Source organism: Aspergillus piperis (assembly GCF_003184755.1).
Source record: "Aspergillus piperis CBS 112811 unplaced genomic scaffold BO85scaffold_9, whole genome shotgun sequence".
Classification (NCBI taxonomy): domain Eukaryota; kingdom Fungi; phylum Ascomycota; class Eurotiomycetes; order Eurotiales; family Aspergillaceae; genus Aspergillus; species Aspergillus piperis.
In genome coordinates, this window is record NW_020291599.1 from 736,268 (window position 1) to 755,247 (window position 18,980).

An 18,980-nucleotide genomic window follows, 5' to 3' on the forward strand; every position below is an offset into this window, starting at 1 on the left:
TAATACATGAGATCTCTCCGGCATCATATGGGGAATTGGACAATGTGGAATCATCAAAAGAAATGTGGTCAGGTTGATCCAACGCCGGAATCTAAGTCGCGATCTCCTGACTCTGAGAACCTTCCCCGGCCGTGTCAGGCTTAATCAACTCTTCTGTACCCTCCTCCTCTGCAACAAACTTCCGTTCGCTCACATGCTCTTTCGAGCCCGGAGTCCACACCTTGTCGGAGAAGGCACCCTTTTGGCCCTCGGCATGCTTGTAAGGACAGCTCGGATTAAGGCAAGGTGTGAACTTGCATGGGGTTTGGATGTGAGTAAACTTGCAGCCTTCCTGAGAGCAGTCGGCTCCATTCCGACAAAGGGGCATGCTGGGATGTTTGAAGTGACAATGAGGGTTGGCGCAGTTGGGGAAGAATCTGCAGAGCTCCTCCGCCTGATGCGCCGACTTGACGGCAGGTGAAGGGTGGCGGCCTGTGCACTTGCGGTTCTTACAAGCAGCCCCGTAAGTGCAAATATCCGAAACGTCGACCGGAGAACCTTCGGGGGCGGCGGGCGACTGGTGTGCAAACGGGCAGTCCTTCCTGGTACACCGGAGGTTGAAGCGACAGACAGTGTTGGTATTGCTTTCATCCTGGCCCCCTTCCTGTCCAGCCTGATCAGGTTTCGTATCCATGTCAACATCTCCCGACTGTTCGTGATGGTTGTTATGGCGCTGACCGCGGTGCCGATGGCCATGCTGACGTTCGACTCGATCGAACAAAGACCGGCCATTTTGGGAGCCATTTTGCTGGAACGCCGGGTTGATTGCCGGAGGAACAAAACCGGGCATAATCTGCGCCATCATACGAGCTTGCTCCTCAAGCAGAGACATGAGGTGCATCTGATCCGACTGGGTCATGTTCATCATGTTGCCCATATTCATTCCACCCATCTGACGACCACCGGGCATTCTGCCGCCTCCATTCTGATTGAAACGGCCCTTTCCGTGCTCGCGGCCGTGGGAGTTGACCCGTCCACCGCCAGCTTGACCGCGGACTCGATGTAAAGCCGAGTCCCCACGGTCCATCGAGCGATTTATCTGGTTGAGCATTCTACCACGTCCACCACCACGACCATTGCGCATGGCTTTCGGTCCCGTCGGTCTATACATAAAAAAAAAGAGAGGTTAGTCTATATCGCCAACTTGGGTATGGGGAGAAAGAAAACCCACATCGAGTCGCCTTGGGCTGCATCGCCCATGCTCATATCGGCATCCTGCGCATTGCCATCAAAGCCGGACATTTGTGTAGGAGCAGATTCTTGATCACCAAATGACGGAATCGCCTGTGCAGATGAAGCCTCGTTGGGTGCCGGGGCACCCCCGCCATTGATCTGTTGGTTGAGAATTTCGACTTGTTCGAAGAGCCATCTCGAGAAATCGAGGGCCTGTGTATCGCCTTCACCGAGACCGCCGAGAAGATCATTGGAGAGTTCGCCGGCGATCTGTTCCTGAGTCTTGCCATTCGCCAGCATCAAGATCACATAATCGGTAAGGGCTGAGTCGTCGCCACCGTCGGAGCTCCAACCCATCTCGACCAGCTTCGGGGGAATGACATGACCCAGCGCCTCAGCGAGCGGGGTTCCTGCGGTGACCATTGTAGTCATGATGCAAACGCACGAGTGCTGAAGAGCGACCTAGGAGTGACACAGACGTAGGCGAGGAAATGTAGGAGGGACGGCACGGGGTATCGTAAAACGCCGCGCCACTGAACCCAGAAGGCGCTCTTGAGACGATTCGCTAGTTTATATAATAGGTTTCCCGGAGCCAAAGATTGTCAAGAATCGGAGGCTATACAGGATGGAGGGAAAGAGCTGAGGGGAGAGGAGGGATGTTTTGGGAAGAGATCTGGTATCCGTCGCAGGAACTTTGCTTCGCCGATGATGAAAGTCGCGCGCCACATCAGTCACGTGCTAGGTACTGCCGTGGCGCAGCCGCCAACTGGCGAGTTTGGCTGCGAATTGCCCCAGAGAGAAATGCCGGAAACTTAGCATCTACCACTTCGCCTCAATGCTTTTGACCTGTGGTGTCAACTTGTAATTTCCTGTCATAGAGGGTCATATGCTCTTTTCAGTTAGGACATAGAAGTTTAAGTTTGTACAAGGATCAAGAACCCGACCAATTGAGCCGGATCCACACTCCATACCAGCAGTTCATTTCAGCTCCATCAGATGCGCCAAATTGCCTTACTCAGCTAGCTAGCTCTCTAGCTTCATATTTCTCTTCTTGTCTATCCGATCTGCAACTACCATTCCAGTATAGGAACCTCGGGTCTAATTGTTTAGCAATGCGCGGGGTTCACTGGTCAATCAAAATGAGAGTTTTAATCAAACGAGCGGGGGTCTTGCATCTTGGGTGACATATAGTCGAGCTTTTGGTTAAATAGTGCATGACTCGTGTCCACGACCAGAATAATTCTTGCATTCCTGTGCCGTGGCTTTCCAACCCTTAACTATACCTTGACTCATCCCACTTCCCTCTTGAGGCCTTTGCCCTGGCACCATGCTTGAATATCTTGTTGACCGGGTGAGCCCCATGAAGGCATCCGCTTGCCTCGTGGGGATCTTCTTCCTTGCATGTCTCATCCGTAAGATCCAAGTGTCTTGGGAAATCTCTCGACTGGGCCTGAGGGCTCCACGCATGCGGTTCTGGCTGCCATACGGTCTGTTAATACCACGTCCCCGAATATTACCATCACCAGCATGCCCCTTTCACAATGATCCGTAGGCTAACCGAGATATCCCCAGCCCTCGACAATGTTTACGCCTATGTGATGGCAAACAGCAGATGTGAGGATCTCACTTACTGGCAGAATCTCATGGAGACTGCCCATGGCGCGTCAACCATTGATCATGTCCAAACCGCTGAACTGGATATTGGTATTTCAAATCGAGTGATCATCACCAAGGACCCCGAGAACATCAGAGCTTTACTCACCGGCCAATTTGCGGACTATGGCAAAGGAGAGCCTTTTCATCACGATTGGAAAGAGTTCTTAGGCGACAGTATCTTCGTCACGGACGGCGAACTATGGTCTCGCTCGCGTCAACTCATTCGGCCCATGTTCACCAGGGACCGCATCGTGGACACAGAACTCTTCGAGCACCACGTCCAACACCTTCTCCCCCTCCTGGCAGGGACCAAGAGCAACAAAGTCGTCGACCTAACTCCCCTGTTCCTTCGATACACCCTAGACGCTGCCACAGCCTATCTCTTCGGCGAAGGTACCAACAGCCTGCAGAATCCAGCCACCAGCTTCGCCGACGCCTTCAGCTACGTACAACACCGACAGGGCGAGATATTTCGCTACGGGTATGTACATTACTCTCAAACGCCCTCCTGCTGCTATCTTCTTTCCCTCCAATCACCAACTAATCCTGACCACCAACCCAGCCCCTTCAACCCCATCCTCTCCCGTACCAAGTTCCGCCAAAAGCTCAAGATAATGAACGACTTCATGGCCCCCTTCATCCAACGCGCCCTATCCCTCAGCCCCGAAGAACTCGACAAGTCCCTCTCAAAGCAAGAAACATTCATCCACGCCCTAGCCCGCTTCACCCGAGACCCCCAAGTCATCCGCGACCAACTAACCGCCATCCTACTCGCCGGCCGCGACACAACCGCCACAACTCTCGCATTCTGCTTCTTCGAATTATCCCGCAACCCCTCCGTAGTCAAAGCACTCAGATCCGAAATCGCCTCCCGACTGGGTCTAGGCCCATCCGGCCGCAAACCCACCTACACAGACCTCAAAGAAATGAAATACCTCACGGCTGTACTTAACGAAACGATGCGCGTCTATCCCGTCGTCCCATTTAACGTTCGCTACGCACTAAAGAACACGACCCTCCCCCGTGGCGGTGGCGTTGATGGCACCGGACCTGTAGGCGTTCGTGCCGACACTCGCGTGATCTACTCGACTATGATGATGCAGAGGGATCCGGCGCATTACCCATCCCCTGGAAGTAATAAGAACTATTTCGACCCTGGAAAGTGGATTCCCGAGAGATGGATGGGCGATTGGGTGCCGAAACCGTGGTATTTCGTTCCGTTTAATGGTGGGCCTAGGATCTGTTTGGGACAGCAGTTCGCGATGATCGAGATGGGATATACCGTCGTAAGGATTTTGCAGGCTTACGAGTCACTGACGGCCGTGCCACCAGCAGGGAAGGACAAGGTCGAGGATCCGATGTTGAGGTTTGAAATCACCTTGAATCCGGGATGTGAGTTTAATTGTGTTTTTGAGTGATGTTATGGGCCAAGATGCATGGCATGGTATGGTGGGATCGTTGAATGTTACGGTAGTCTGTGCTTCTTTTCTGTGTTGTGTGGTTGTAATAATGTTGGGTATCTGTTTACGGACTATTGGACTCTCATCCGTCTTCACTTGGCTTAGTTATTTTTCTTATGTATCCTTCTTTGGCGTCTATTTATATTCATCGTAGCTAACTTGCTTGGACTGCCCGTTCCCCGACTGCTTCATCGTGATCTAAACCAATTCGATTTTAGGTTAAGATTCTCATTCTTGACATTGCCATGCTGCAGTCGCTAACTTTATTCTTCCCCCTTCCAGCCAGATACTATTATATGAGTGCCACCTGGTCAGGGTGTCGATGTAGGCCATCTGAATGTCTACAGTAGGTTCTGTAATTGGTCAGTTATTTGACCGTCCGTATTCTATTGCGGTAGCGTCTCCAATGGAAATTTCGGGACAACATGAGGTAGGTCTGCGGTCAAACGACTTATGAAGTGACCTAGTATATTTGGGAAGTTGACTGCTCCCATGGGGGGAGATCCTTTTTGTCAGCCGAATAGCTCAGTAATGTCTGATCAAGCCCTGTTGTTATCATTCTTCCTCTTCTTCTTCAGCCAAATCTTCACAATTCTCAACATCACGATTAGGGTGGGCTAAGAAAAACAACGATGGTTTTAACAAAAGCCAATATTATTAATTAGGAGCTACCAACGCCAATTGATCCAATTAAGCCACAGCATGTGGTGCAATTAGCGAGCTCGTCTGACTCGCCTCTTTCGTGATTCAACGCCAACCCTATGCTGTACATAGCTCATGAAGATCTCTATCAGAAACAAGGAAGAAGGAAAGGGGCCAATCACTCATATACACTTCGTCGTGATGTCGTGTTATAGTAGTCGTGTCGTATGCATAACTGTCATAACTGTCGTCGAGTAGCGGTGCTGGTAATGTATAGACCTGATCAATTTTTCAACGGTCGTTGCGCAGCGTATCAGAGCATGATCACTGTGCTAATAAGCACACATATCACATGCATGCCAATGTGAATCCTATTTGGTCTTCCCGCAGCATTCACATTTGGGGCTGCATGATTGGTTGAAGTAGGAGAGAGATGTCTGGTCGTGGTGGAGCTACCCGCATGAGTGGCGGAACTAGTTTGTCCAGCAGCAGTCGTCGAGGAAGCAGTCAAACTTGGAGTTCTTGAGCGGGATTTAGAGACGGAGGGGGAGAATGAAGCCGGCCGAGATTGCGAGGAGGCTGATATACACTGGGAGGAAGACTAAAAGCAGTACCGATTTAGCGTGAGATCCTGATGTTTGTATAAAAGGGTGTTAAGGGAAATGCTCACTCACAGAAGCCGCGCTAGGCGGCTGGATTTGTCTAGAACCAGAATATGTCCAGCCAGAAGGCAGCGATGTCGATGTTGCTGTCGCAACCCAAGGCCAGACATCTGGAGTCACAAAGCTGGATGTTTCACGATGAGTGCCGCTCCAAGGGATAGGGATACTGGCAACTGTCGACGTCACAGTGGGTGCTGACTCAATTGAGGTCATTGTATCGGCCCCAATGTTTCCATTAACCTGGCCTCCGTTGGCAGTGATTGACGTCCAGTCCCCACTCTCATCACCATATGAGTATGACGAGCCAGTCGAATAGTCCGTCACTTTGAGGGACTTCAAGTACATTGTGTAGGGTCCGGCGCTATAATCGGTCGTCCCTCCAGCCCAATCTAAGACAAACATTAGCATATTGCAAACCAGTGGCAAGCACTGCAGGGACATGTGGCTAGACACTCACCGATTGTACCTTGAGGGTTACTGGGATCGCCTCCAGCCCAGACTCCTACTTTGACTACCATGGGGGTTTGGGGGTACTGGTTCGTGTCGGCAGTATCCGGCGTAAGCACTCTGACCGTTGTGCCATCGATCTGCCAGACGATTTGCTTGCTCGTCCAGTCCACAGTATAGGTGTGAAAGTCGTCGTGGTTCCCAGGATCATTATGGGTAGCTCCACGATTGTAGCTACTTGTATCTCCTTTTCCGAAGTAGTTGGTTTGCACAAGCTGGTCGTTCCCTCCAAGCCATTCCCAGTCGATCTCATCCAAGTCATCGGACTGCAAAACGGCACTGCTGACAATGCCCGTTCCAGGGGCAGCCTTGATCACGTATTCCACGTGCCCAAACATGATGTACCAGTTGGACTGGATCAATGGCGCATCTCCCTGTTGAGCTACGGTGAACTCGGCACCATTGTCACCATAGGTCGGGCTACCGGTTGCAGTAAAGTCGGACGAACTGCCTTGGGTGAAGTCATAGCTCGCAGATTTGCCCAGTGCGGGATCCGCAGGACATGCTTTAGAAGTATTAGCTGCGCCTGCCCATCAAACATACGATTTTGGGCACTTACATTTCTTCAGTGGGTTACAATTGGTGTATGTCTGCGCTGCCACTAAGCTGGCGCTGGAAAGAAGAGCGACTGTCGAGCTAACAAGCGGAAGTCTCATGGTGGGCACGAAATATCCCGGTGATTCACTCAATTGGGGTGGTCAACTGCAATCAGGGTATAGGTTGAGAGGGCGGACAGAGTTCAATAACCGGTGATGTATTTGCGTCTCTTTCTGTTTGGAGGAGGGGGGGGTGAAATCGGGATGAGAGGGATATTAAACAGGAGGATGGACAGGTATTGAGGATCAGTACTAGGTTAATGCAATACCACTTTGGCCGGCAAAGTCACGGCGCAGGAAGGTGCCGGTGGTGGTAGTGAGGAGTCAAACTCGAGGCAGCCATCATTCACAAGCCAAGAGTAGGGACGCAATCATATTTAAGGCACAGGCGAAATTAGTTGCGGAGGAAGGTGCAATCCTCACCGTCCGTGTGGACAGCTCCGACTCCTCGTACTCCATCGAAAGGTCGGACTGATGGTTTTCTTGGTCCAGCCTCCTCGCTTTTGCTGTTGCTCCATCTCGGGCCCGTCATCGCCATTATGCCCGATCGGGCAGTCACCGGGTCGCTCATGGGGCCTCATCACCGCCCCATCCGCCCCACTGATTGGCTCAGGACTGTCGACCATGACTGTACCTTACGTAGAGGATGCGACCACAAGGAAATGAGTTTGAATGATCTCTCTGTGTGGAGTATGAAAAATAGGCAAAAGTATTATCCCTAAAGAATGGGATGGACCTATCAGCTTGATAGCAATTCTCTCACATCTTTGTTTAGTAGCTTTCAATGTTGTCTGCTCTTGATACAAGATGTATCAATGAAGGATCTAACATTCTCAGCGGCAGGCGCCGCCCACTTTCCACCAAACCTAGTAAACTTTGCTTACTTGAATAGGCAATAAGCTGTCTACCCGTCAGTCCAAACCACAATACCAGGACAGGCCATCACTTGACACCTTTCGCATATCAAACGGCACCTAAGTACTCCGTACCCCGTAGTACACTCTGACATTTCGTCCTCTGCATCATGTCCTATACAGCCATCGACCGCTCCAAGACAGCGGCGGTCGCGCGGGTTTAGGCCCTTTCCAACAATAGCATCAACCGCCACCTGAGTTGGGAGTCGATCACCGCCCGTCCGCTCCACCCCCAGCCTCTCTCTTTTTCCATCGGCACCTATCAGGCTATCGGGACCCTGGTGATCTAGAACCACAACCCAACAATATCTCTTTTTATAAGAAGTAGCTTCTAGCTAGTCTTTCTCGCATACATCATTCCGCTTTGCTGCAGGATTTTCTCGTGGGCCTCCTCTGCCATGTCCGATTCATGCTTACGCTCCACCCACCACGGGAAGCAGCTTCACGTAGAGCAGATTTCTGCTCTCTATCAATTATCTTACTGTGTCCAGGTGACACAGCCCCTGTCTACCCAAACCTTGTTCACAGATAATTGTAGAACCACCATGGTTAATTGACATGCCCCGCTTAGCCGCTGATATCAGAGCGACGCTGTGGCTTGACGATGGCGAAGTATATGTGTTTTCTGGGGAACCATCGCAAAAGATTGACTTTCAACCAGATACAGTATGATCAAATTCCATACTCTCGAGCGTCAACTACATTCTCGGGCAGTATGACATCGTCGCACCCCTAACAAGTAACTGAGCCAAACGAACACTCTTTTCTGGCGCACCTAGAACAGTCCAGGACGTCCAACCGTGGGAACTGTCACTTTACATATGCCCATGCCCATAATAGGATGTGGAATCGTTCCAGATCAGGCAGAGCCGTTCATACGCATCAGGTAATTCCTTTTCATTTTGGATACAATACAGGAGCGATGCTTTTTGCTTCATCAGTGACCTGCAGGTGCCATTCGGAATTATTAACCCGACTACGTAGCACTTCCGATCTCCTCATGGAGATGCATCTCTACTGCGCCCCATTATGCGGGTCAACTGTGCCTGCATGCTAAAAGTAGTAGTGCTCCAGGTTGGTACCGTTTTCAATCGGTCCATATAGATAACTGGCCAAGTAGCTTAAGTACTTTGTATATATATATTCACTAATTCTGAAGATTTGAACAGTTGTTGCCATTGGCGAAATCTGGAATCCGAAATCCCGATAATGTTCAAAATACCCCGGGATGCTAATATATATTCTCAATATTTTAGTCGGGCTTCGATGATACCGTCAAGGTATTTCTAATAGATGGGTAGTAGCACCACTCTGAATATATGATTAAAAAATTTCAAACAGTGTGAACATCTAGGGCACTACATGTCAACGGATATTCGAGGGTTGTCTGATAGCAAAAATACTATGAGCCGATAATTCGAGCGAAGAATATGGCAGTGGAACCATACACCATGGCCCCCAATTCGACATTGCTTATCTGTACGACAAAAGCAAATCTGTTGAACAGGTGTTGAGAATCTGCTTTCCACCTTCTAAAAGGGTCACTGGCTAGTGCTATATCTTTGGCAATTAGCCAGCTCGGTTAACCTTACTGATATGGGATGTGTCATTTGTTTTGTAAACCCGCAAACCTAGAAAGGGTATGAGTGTTGCCGGGAACTTACAGTAACTACTTACTAACCCTGTACCGCATCCGTTCAGGTCGATCAACATATATCTAATTTCCTCTTTTCCACCCCATCCACCTTGCACCGCTCCTGAACATGCCTCTCTTGCTAAAGGTGCAATGATCTGGCGATCAACGGAACGCCACAATCGCTCATGTGCAGGAGTCCTTGCTCAGGAGTGGGATGGCATGAGATCTGATTGGTAGGACAGGCCCGGTAGTGTTGACCGTAGATACTCCGCTCGCTTATGAAAAAGAAAAAAGAAAAAAGTAGAGAGGAAAAAGGCGTAGACAGCTGAAACTTACCAAGTATCATCAGCTGCTCAAATTCTCAGCCATTATTCAACCAATGCCGCTTTAACCGTCAGGATTTGGGATGACTAAAACCTTGCCGGACAAGGGCCGTGGAAGTTTTGCCGGGTATTCCGGCTTCCAAAAAGGTGTTGTGTGCTCCGTACAAGAGGTAGCATCGCAAGCTAGTTGTGATTATCTGCCGTAGTGTATGTATCCTGTTGAAGCACGGACATCCTCACGGACCATGCATGCCCCGGAAACGACCCTTGAAAGCTCCCCAAATGGTTCACAAAGTGAATCTGAGCTGGCGGATTAAATCTTAATAATAAGATTTTTCATGCCGGAAATGCAAACTCAAGCCTCTAAGGTATCGGGACTTTGTCCCAATCGGTACGACCCTTTTGGAGCGACAGAAAAGTAGACCAGTCGGATCTTGACATCATGTCCACCGGTCAAACCAGTTGGGGACTTTTCATGGGAGGGAGCTTACAGTAGCTTCCGAGCAGCGGTCCACCAGAATCTGAACCACTCCCCCTCCCCAAAAACCCACAAGAGGGAGCTGCTACTGCTGCTGCTGTTTGCTGCTGCTGCTCGGTCCGGTTTAGCGGGTTGCTCGTGGTCAGAGCCTCAACGCCTTTCCAACTCTGCGCAGGTTCACTCCTCCCGCCGACCGTCACCACCACCACTTTAATCACCACCTAAACTCCCATCCACGCGAACCTCACCTGTCCGGTTCATGCTGGTGGTTTTCTGACGTTCTCTCATTCCCCTTTCCTCCCCCCTCTTCTTCCCTCTTCTTTTATTAATTCCCTGAACTCTTCTGTTCCTCTCCCGTCCCGCCCCCTTTTCTCCCTACCCCCCACCTGCCGTCATTCTTGAAGCCTGTCGCAGGCCTGGCTGTCCTCGTCCCAGAATGTGCGATGGCGTTTCCTGACCGCTGCCGCTCACCCTCCAGAACATGAAGCACGTCTTGACACCGTCGCGCCCGACGCTAAACCCCGTGCCACGATCGTATACTGTTCGTACTGTGATAACTGCCTGTGGCAAGCCTTCCTTTTCCGGTGGTACATTTTCGCTGAGACCTTCGGGTTACTTTTAGAGTTTATATAATCTTTGCCTATACCGACGACGCAGTATCTATATCCCCACGCCATTCGAGATCAGCCCCCCGATCGGATCTACCAGCGGTTCCTCCCACGACACCTTCACGAGATCATAATTAACTCCCTCGCTTTTTTGTCACCATAAATTCGATTTCGATCTCATTAATGCTTTCCCTCCTTCCCCCTATTTCCCTCTTCGGCAACCGCTTCAGGTGACAGTCCGTTTTCTTTTTCGCCACGTCCCCTCCTTAAACAACTGTTCATAAGTCAGAAGCATGTCGCATCGAAACAGTGATCAATCCGGAGGGCGGCGCAGCTCGGAGAGCTCAGGGGCGCACAGCTGGTTGTCGCAAGAGACTGTTAGAGAAGGTCGAACCCACCAACCTCAGCATAATCATGAACCTTCGAACGCGCGCAGTGTTTCTCCATTATCGGGATTCAGAGATACGGACAGGTAGGCAACATTATCCTCCCCGCTCTTTCTTCCCTCATATTGCTTCTGGTCGGAGGCTACAGACATAGCCGTCATGTGGCTGTCGTTACTTTCGGCGAAGGAGAACGGATGGTGGCTGCCGTTGCCACGTGCAATGCTGGCTTGTCTTCGGCATCTCTTCTAGATATGTCCTACCATGTCTGTCGTTATGTGTCTGGAATCCTACTTCACTCACCGTATTGGTGAATGCTGCCATTCCGTTCCTGGGTTGTGCTGCCTCAGTCACTTCACGCATAGCGCTATCTGATGGGATGATTGAAAGCTACAGAAAGCGATGGGCTCATGTTGACTTTCAATTCTGGTTACAGTTGACTGACGTACTACCAGGCCAGATGCACAGACTTGCACATCACCAACAATAAAAGATCCGAGTGACCTATATTCTTCCATCTTTTCTTGGGGCTCAGATTTCGCCCCAAAAGACCAACGTAAACCTCCTCAATTTGGCAGTCACAGAAAGGCCATGAATTTGCTGGGAACTGAGGATCCCGGCACTTCACCAACTGCAAACTCGAATAATCGGCCGCCACAACTAAATTTAAATCCACCGGACAGTTCCCAACACGACGCAGAACCCTCGCTTGCTTCTTCTCCTACGGTAGCACCCAATGATGGTCCGTCAACCTTCTTCAACGACTATTCGGAGCAGGAGGCGTCTCCCGCATCCAACTTATTCCGTCCAGGAACGGCCCAGACATATGCGAGCGAACCTCTAGAGTTAGACTACAACGGTGATCACCGAAGGCCTTCAGTCGCCAGCGCCATGACTGTCAGTAGCCAAGGTTCCAAATCTAGTGCCGGTGCGCTTTTCAAAAAGAAGTTGCAAGGATTTTTCGGCGACGAGTATGTTGGAAATGGGGATCCGAGACATGACTCGGACAATTTCACTCAAAATTCGGCTACGAAACCTTCCTCCCTCGATCAATTTCGAGCACGCGAGAGAGCCAATTCCGATGGCTCCCGAAATCCAGGAACTTCCCCGGCTCCAAATCAAGCAAGACCTCATACCCCTCTCCCTTCGAGCGAAATCACTCCGTGGTTATACCAAAGTTTCAACGTGAGTTTCGGCGCCTAGTGTACTTTTTGTTCGTTTTCGTTTTTATCGAGCAGTCTGTCATCTTTTGCGTGCTGTATATCACGTGACTGTTATCCTTTGGGCAGCAGGAAGCTAATATCAAACCTATTTCAGGATATACCCCAGTATGGCGAAGCTCCTGTCCGAGAAGCACCCACAGCAACGGCTGATGGCCAACGCGGGTCGGTGTCCCAGAGAGACCAATCCCGCCGGCATTTCAGCGGCCACCGCCACTCACGAAGCAAGGAAGAGAAACCGACAGCCGCTGGTGATTTAGCAGGCTATTCTAATCGCCCAGCAACGGGACGAGACGATCTATCTCTAGGTCTTCGGCCGTCTAGAGAAGGCAGCTTGAACTACCCAACTCCGATGACTTCGACTACGACACTTGTTGGCCGTTCAACCAGCCCTACTCCAAGCGTCCAAAGCGCCTACTCCAGAGAACAGGGCCAAAATTCGCCTGGGGCACAGACGAGTAAGCGGTCTTTCCTCGACAAGATACGCCGTCCGAAACACGGTCATTTGAAGAACATCACCGGGTCGAAGGCAGTACAAGAGACCACTAAAGCTGCTGCTTCAAAGTTGTCTCGACGTGAAGCTTCGCCTGCCAGGCGTGGACGGCAGGGCAGTATCGAAAGCGGAACGTCCTCTCGCTTGGCCGATTCGGGAGATAACGAGCGCAAAAGGGACGGCAAAGGCTTAGCCATCAGCTCTGCGAAATTGAGAGGTCGTCGAGGTCATGCCAACGAGGTTCCTCCCGGAAAGGAAATCAGACAACCCGACAGATCCAATGTGTGGGAGCTCGATACAGACCTCACTCACATGGAAGGTATTGTAAACCCACCATCACCGAGCGCAAAGAGCAAGATGCTTGATGGTGCTTCCATTCGATCCGAGGAAACAAGACGGCGTGATGCGGTGCCCGCGGGAAATTGGGACGCTCCGGAAAGTTGGCATGTGAAGAAGCAGAACGAGCCGTCTACCTTACTCCCCCAGGACACCTCTGAACCCGGCCCTACGATTACCGAGCCGGATGGATTGAATTGGTACATACGGATCTTCCGTCCAGATGCTACATTCGCTACGCTTTCGGGTGGGTTATACGCCACTGTCGCAGACCTGGTTCATGGACTCAGTCGAAAGTCTTTCCTCACTGAACATATCAGTAATTACGAGCTGGTCATGCAGAAGAATGACCTTTCAAGACAGCTTGACCAGACGGAGATGCCCATACTCATGCAGAAACGGATGCTCGAACAAGTGGGCTATACTGAGAAAGACCGTATCGAAGAGGTCGGCCGGGAAGATCACAGTTACATTCTGCGTTTTACATTTCTACCGGCCAGGATCACTGGCTACATCATCGATGGCAATGATCCTCTTGGCAAAGCTCAGCAAAAGTTCAGCCATGTAGACCTGTCGAATAGAAGCCTTGTTACGATCCCCATTGGTCTTTACAAGAAAGCGCCCGAGATTATTTCGCTAAACCTATCGAAGAATCTGGCTTTGGACGTACCGAAGGACTTTATCCAGGGATGCATCAACCTGCGAGAAATCAAGTTCATTGGGAACGAGGCTCTTAGACTTCCTGCAAGTTTTGGGCTTGCGAGTCGGCTGACATATCTGGACGTGTCCAATAACTTCTTGGAGGACCTGACTCATGCCAACCTTGACAGGTTGCACGGACTCGTCAGCATAAAGATGGCCAACAATAGGCTCACCAAGTTGCCCAGTTACTTCGGTAACTTCCAGTACTTGAGGAGCCTCAACATATCGTCAAACAACTTCAAGGTGTTCCCTGACCTCCTCTGCGGCCTGAAGAGTCTAGTTGATCTAGACATCAGCTTCAACAATATCTCGGAATTGCCACAAATCGGCAAGCTCGCGACACTCGAGCGGATCTGGATGACGAACAACATAGTCAGAGGTGCTTTAGACGATACCTTCAGAGATCTCGTTAACCTGAAAGAAATTGACGCAAGATTCAATGAAATCACGAACATTGACACACTGTGTGTTCTCCCTCGCCTGGAGCAGGTAGCCATTGGACACAATGCTATATCGAAGTTCAAGGGATCGTTCCCAAAACTCAGAACTTTGGCGCTTGACCATTGTCCTATGACTCAATTCGAAATCGACGCACCTATACCCACATTGACGTCTCTCAATATTGCCTCTGCGAAGCTTGTTCAATTGCGTGACACTTTCTTCGAAAATTTACCCAATCTGACAAAGGTTATTCTAGACAAGAATCACTTTGTGTCAATGTCACCTCACATTGGCAAATTGCGCAAGCTTGAGCACTTCAGCATGATCAAGAATCCCCTCGCTGCTCTTCCCGCCACGATTGGCTGCTTGACGGAGCTCAAGTATCTAAACTTGAGGGAATGCAATCTGAGAAAGTTACCGCCGGAAATTTGGCACTGCCTGAGGCTCGAAACTCTGAACGTCTCTTCGAACGTCCTTGAAGGTTTCCCGAAGCATGGAAGCCCGCAGCCTCAGGTCCCTAGCGAACCGATCGGCACACCGGCCGCGACGCCTGGCGTATCAACAACACCCAGCTATGAGGAGCTAGGTGCTTTGGAAGAGCAAGAGGCTCGACGACCAAGCCAAACATCGGGCGGCGTGCTTAGCACTGGAAGCTCTCCAAACGGTGGTGCTTACCGGAAGCCCTCTGTCGCATCCTCCCTCGGCCAAGGCAGGAAAGTCTCTGCTGCATCTCGATCGCTGACTGACGGCAGTCCATCTTCACGCAAGGACTCTAATTTTTCTCAGCATGTGGCTACGACATTTGGCGGGTCACTTCGGAACCTGTACCTGGCTGACAATCGCTTGGAAGACGACATATTTCGTGAACTTTCACTCATCCCGGAGCTGCGCATTGTTAACCTGTCTTACAATGAATTAACTGAGCTCCCCCAGGGACTATTGAGACGTTGGCCGCTGCTGACCGAATTGTACATCTCTGGCAACGAACTGACATCTCTTCCTTCTGATGACCTTGAAGAAGGAAGCAGCCTGAGGGTACTTCACATCAACGCGAATCGCTTCCAAGTGCTTCCCGCAGAGCTCTGTAAGGTCAGCAAACTCTCAATTCTGGATGTTGGCAGCAACTCTCTCAAGTATAATGTCTCGAACTGGCCCTATGACTGGAACTGGAATTGGAATCGAAACCTCAAATACCTCAACTTTTCGGGCAACAAACGGCTTGAGATCAAACCTCCTGGCTCTTCCCTGTCGAACCAACAGCAACAGCCAAAGCATCAGACAAACCTCACCGATTTCACTTCTCTCATCCATTTGCGCGTTCTAGGATTGATGGATGTCACTCTTACAATTACAACGATCCCTGAGGAAAACGAAGATCGTCGGGTCAGGACGTCTGCTTCACTTGCGGGCTCACTCGCATACGGTATGGCTGACTTTCTCGGCAAAAGCGAGCATCTTTCCATCTTTGATATGATTGTGCCTCGTTTGAAGCCAGACAAGGTTGAAACGGTCGTGGGTATGTTTGACGGGCAGTCTCAATCTAGTGGAGGTTCCAGAATTGCCAAATTCCTTCACGAGAATTTCATCCATACTTTCTCTTCTGAGTTGAAAAGAATGCGCCCTGAGCAACACGAGACACCGCTTGATGCGCTTCGGAGGGCGTTCTTGACTCTGAATAAGAATATGGCCTTCGCTTGCTACAAGTCTCTGGATCAGGATGTCCGGCAGTATCAGGAAGATTCAACCGATCAGAGAAAAGTTCGGCTTACGAAAGACGATATTGATCTCGGCGGCGTTGCGACCGTCATGTACCTCAATAACATGGACCTCTATGTTGCAAATGTTGGAGATGCCCAGGCGATCCTTGTCAAAGCGGACGGCTCCCTAAGACACCTGACTCAAAACCATGATCCTGCCGAAACACATGAAAGGGCAAGAATCCGCGACGCCGGAGGGTTTGTCTCCCGGACCGGCAAATTGAACGATGTCCTCACCGTGTCACGAGCTTTTGGACACTTCCCAATGATGCCTGCTGTCATCGCAGCTCCACACACCATGCACGTAAATTTGACAGAGCAGGATGAGATGGTCATTCTGGCATCTAGAGAGTTGTGGGACTACGTGACGCCGGATCTGGTAGTCGATGTGACCAGGGCTGAACGAAGAGATCTCATGATCGCAGCCCAGAAGATCAGAGACCTGGCCATATCTTTTGGTGCGACCAACAAGTTAATGGTGATGATTCTAGGTGTGGGTGATCTCAAGCGACGGGAGAAGATCAGGACCCGGCCAAGTCTTTCGATGGTTGGGCCCCCCGAGGAACAGATTATTCCCAGTACCAAGCGCACCAAGAAGCCGCGTGATGCGCCTGGTGACTCCAGGCTCGCTCGATTTAACTACGTGGATGCCCCTGTTGGTGAACTGGCAATCATCTTCACTGATATTAAGAAGTCGACCAGTCTTTGGGAGACCTGTCCTGATGCGATGCGTTCGGCCATCCAGATCCATAATGACATCCTTCGTCGACAGCTGGGTATCATAGGTGGATATGAAGTGAAGACTGAAGGTGATGCCTTTATGGTCGCTTTCTCTACCACCACTGCTGCTTTGCTGTGGTGCTTCAACTGCCAGACACAGCTTCTTGACGCCGAATGGCCGACGGAGATTCTTGAGCAGCCCCAATGCCAAGTCGTCTATGATACGGAAAATAACATCATTTTCAGGGGTTTGTCCGTCAGGATGGGCTCTCACTGGGGCGAACCTGTGTGTGAGAAAGATCCGGTCACCAACCGTATGGACTATTTTGGGCCAATGGTGAACCGAGCATCACGAATCTCCGCGGTCGCTGATGGTGGCCAAATTTTCGTCTCGTCGGACTTCATGAGTGACATTCAACGCAACCTGGAGATATTTGCCGATAGCGAACGGGCGGCGTCGACAGGCTCGGAAGAAAGCTACGCGTATGATACCCTCGGGCACAATATTCGTCGGGAGCTGCAGCAACTCAACAGCCAGGGATTCGTGATAAAGGACCAGGGTGAACGCAAGCTAAAGGGACTGGAAAATCCGGAACCGCTCTATCTCATCTATCCGCATGGCTTGTCGGGACGATTGACGACGTTGGACAAAGATGCAAGCAACGAGCTTGCCCCAACTACTATTAGCAAGCATTCTCAACTGGAAATCCAGACGGATTTAATTTGGCGGTTGTGGGAAATCACTCTTCGTCTGGAGAGGCTTTGCGCTGCATTGGAGTACCCAGGTGAAGCTCGACTCAAGGAGCCGAATGTAGCTCTATTCAATGTGGTGAAGAACCATGGTGGTGAGCTTGCAGACTCGACTGTGATAAGCCTAGTCGAGCAGCAGGTAACTCGCATCGAGGTAAGTGACAAAATCGTTTGAACATGCAGGTTGTATGCCAGATGCGCTGACATTTCGCAGGTCTGTATCACTACACTCTCCATTCGAAACATGATGCGTCCCTTCCGGCCAGGCGACCAGCTTAATGACCACGCTGTACCAATAACAGACGTGATGCAACAACTACAAGCTCAGCTCGCAGAATTCCGGGCTCTAAAGGAACAAATCGATGCCAGTGCTGGCACTGCAACTAGCTATACATACACCGACCCACAGTATAGCAACGGTGAGAGCAACTATGACTCTGCCTCGTCGTCCTATCTTCATATGGGACCGCCATCTGACGAGTTTAACCCTGGCGGACCTCGTCCTTGAAACCCACCCTGAATATATTTCTGGCAAGGGTTACATTCTTCACATCTTTATTGTATTCATTGCACTTTTCTTTTTAGCTTCTTTTTATTCTACTGCAGAGCGGCGTCTCTTGGGTTGGTGGGAAGTGTGAATTCACAGCATAGGTTGGAGCTTTGGAAGGGTGGGGTTCGTCTTTCTTGCCCTTTTATCTCCTTCTTGGTGGTATCTTTCTTCCCCAACTTCTTGGTTACTGTGCATCTAATGGAAATGTAAAAGCGGATTATCTTTTTATCTGGTGGCTACCTCGTAAATGTATAGGCTACATATAGAGTACAGCGGATCGTAACATGGCGCCTGATAACTGTATGAGGCCTCTAGACGATGAGTCGCAACGTCTGGTGAGATGCATTTATCGGCCTATTTACCATGTGCAATACTCTGGGGATATCTACTATTAATCGGATGGCACTGTGGACTATACTATGTCACTAAATAAGATATCTAAGTAGCTATTGTCTGGAGACATGCGCCACGAGTGGAGACCTCAGGCGCGTTGCCTCCCGCTCACGTGATGACCAGCGTTTGTTATGATTTGTTTGCATGACGGGGGGCCAAGCCCAGCTTGCTCATCTTGCCGTATCCGTGCTTCAAATTGACCCTTTTTCCTCTCTCCACTTCTCATCACTCTCCGTCAGACTCGAATCGATTTTTATCATTCTAGATTCTAGGTTGGATTGCGATATTGAATCCGTTCGTATTTGTTACCCTCAATCGGCCAGTTGGCTTCTCTTGCCACGGCCCCGCTTGGTTGCCCTGGAGACCACTGATTAACGGCTACTTCCGTCATTGACGAGCTGGGGGCTGCACAATAATCAAGGTTCTCACCAAAAGAGCGGAGACCAGGAAGATCTTTCCTTCCCATCCGTCCGTTCAATTTTTCCCTCTCCGCAAACCTCCATCCGCCTTTTCCTTTTTCACATCGGTTTTCGTGGCGTTG

The 18,980-nt window shown here is 50.4% G+C and overlaps 4 protein-coding genes across 4 annotated transcripts; 2 read left to right on the top strand and 2 right to left on the bottom strand.

The window, feature by feature from the left end:
- Positions 1-8: 8 nt before the first annotated feature.
- BO85DRAFT_397760 (mRNA-binding protein NAB2) lies at positions 9-1,876 on the bottom strand. The gene is made up of 2 exons (XM_025657035.1): positions 1,211-1,876; positions 9-1,142 (listed from the first exon to the last, which is right to left on the bottom strand). Exons 1-2 carry the CDS (start codon positions 1,642-1,644, stop codon positions 92-94), a joined length of 1,485 nt encoding a protein of 494 aa, XP_025515511.1. The 5' UTR covers positions 1,645-1,876; the 3' UTR covers positions 9-91.
- Positions 1,877-2,753: 877 nt separating this feature from the next.
- On the top strand, positions 2,754-4,286 carry BO85DRAFT_438692 (cytochrome P450; the record flags this gene model as incomplete). Its single annotated transcript, XM_025658685.1, has 2 exons — positions 2,754-3,349; positions 3,431-4,286. 2 exons carry the CDS (start codon positions 2,754-2,756, stop codon positions 4,284-4,286), a joined length of 1,452 nt encoding a protein of 483 aa, XP_025515512.1.
- A 1,337-nt stretch (positions 4,287-5,623) lies between these two features.
- BO85DRAFT_372296 (glycoside hydrolase family 16 protein) lies at positions 5,624-6,795 on the bottom strand (the record flags this gene model as incomplete). Its single annotated transcript, XM_025656036.1, has 3 exons — positions 5,624-6,021; positions 6,090-6,644; positions 6,699-6,795. The coding sequence occupies 3 exons, from the start codon at positions 6,793-6,795 to the stop codon at positions 5,624-5,626; spliced, it is 1,050 nt and encodes a 349-aa protein (XP_025515513.1).
- A 4,080-nt stretch (positions 6,796-10,875) lies between these two features.
- On the top strand, positions 10,876-18,292 carry acyA (adenylate cyclase acyA). The gene is made up of 4 exons (XM_025655382.1): positions 10,876-11,166; positions 11,533-12,262; positions 12,395-17,650; positions 17,711-18,292. Exons 1-4 carry the CDS (start codon positions 10,988-10,990, stop codon positions 18,002-18,004), a joined length of 6,459 nt encoding a protein of 2,152 aa, XP_025515514.1. The 5' UTR covers positions 10,876-10,987; the 3' UTR covers positions 18,005-18,292.
- The last annotated feature ends 688 nt before the right edge of the window (positions 18,293-18,980 follow it).

What these genes read in the sequence shown, in the direction of transcription:
- acyA (XM_025655382.1), top strand. Translation starts at nt 10,988, where the DNA reads ATGTCGCATCGAAACAGTGATCAATCCGGAGGGCGGCGCAGCTCGGAG. An exon ending in GGTTATACCAAAGTTTCAAC is followed by an intron (nt 12,263 to 12,394) that starts GTGAGTTTCGGC and finishes AACCTATTTCAG; the next exon opens with GATATACCCCAGTATGGCGA. An exon ending in AGCAGGTAACTCGCATCGAG is followed by an intron (nt 17,651 to 17,710) that starts GTAAGTGACAAA and finishes GACATTTCGCAG; the next exon opens with GTCTGTATCACTACACTCTC.
- BO85DRAFT_397760 (XM_025657035.1), bottom strand. Translation starts at nt 1,644, where the DNA reads ATGACTACAATGGTCACCGCAGGAACCCCGCTCGCTGAGGCGCTGGGT. An exon ending in GCAGCCCAAGGCGACTCGAT is followed by an intron (nt 1,143 to 1,210) that starts GTGGGTTTTCTT and finishes TTTTATGTATAG; the next exon opens with ACCGACGGGACCGAAAGCCA.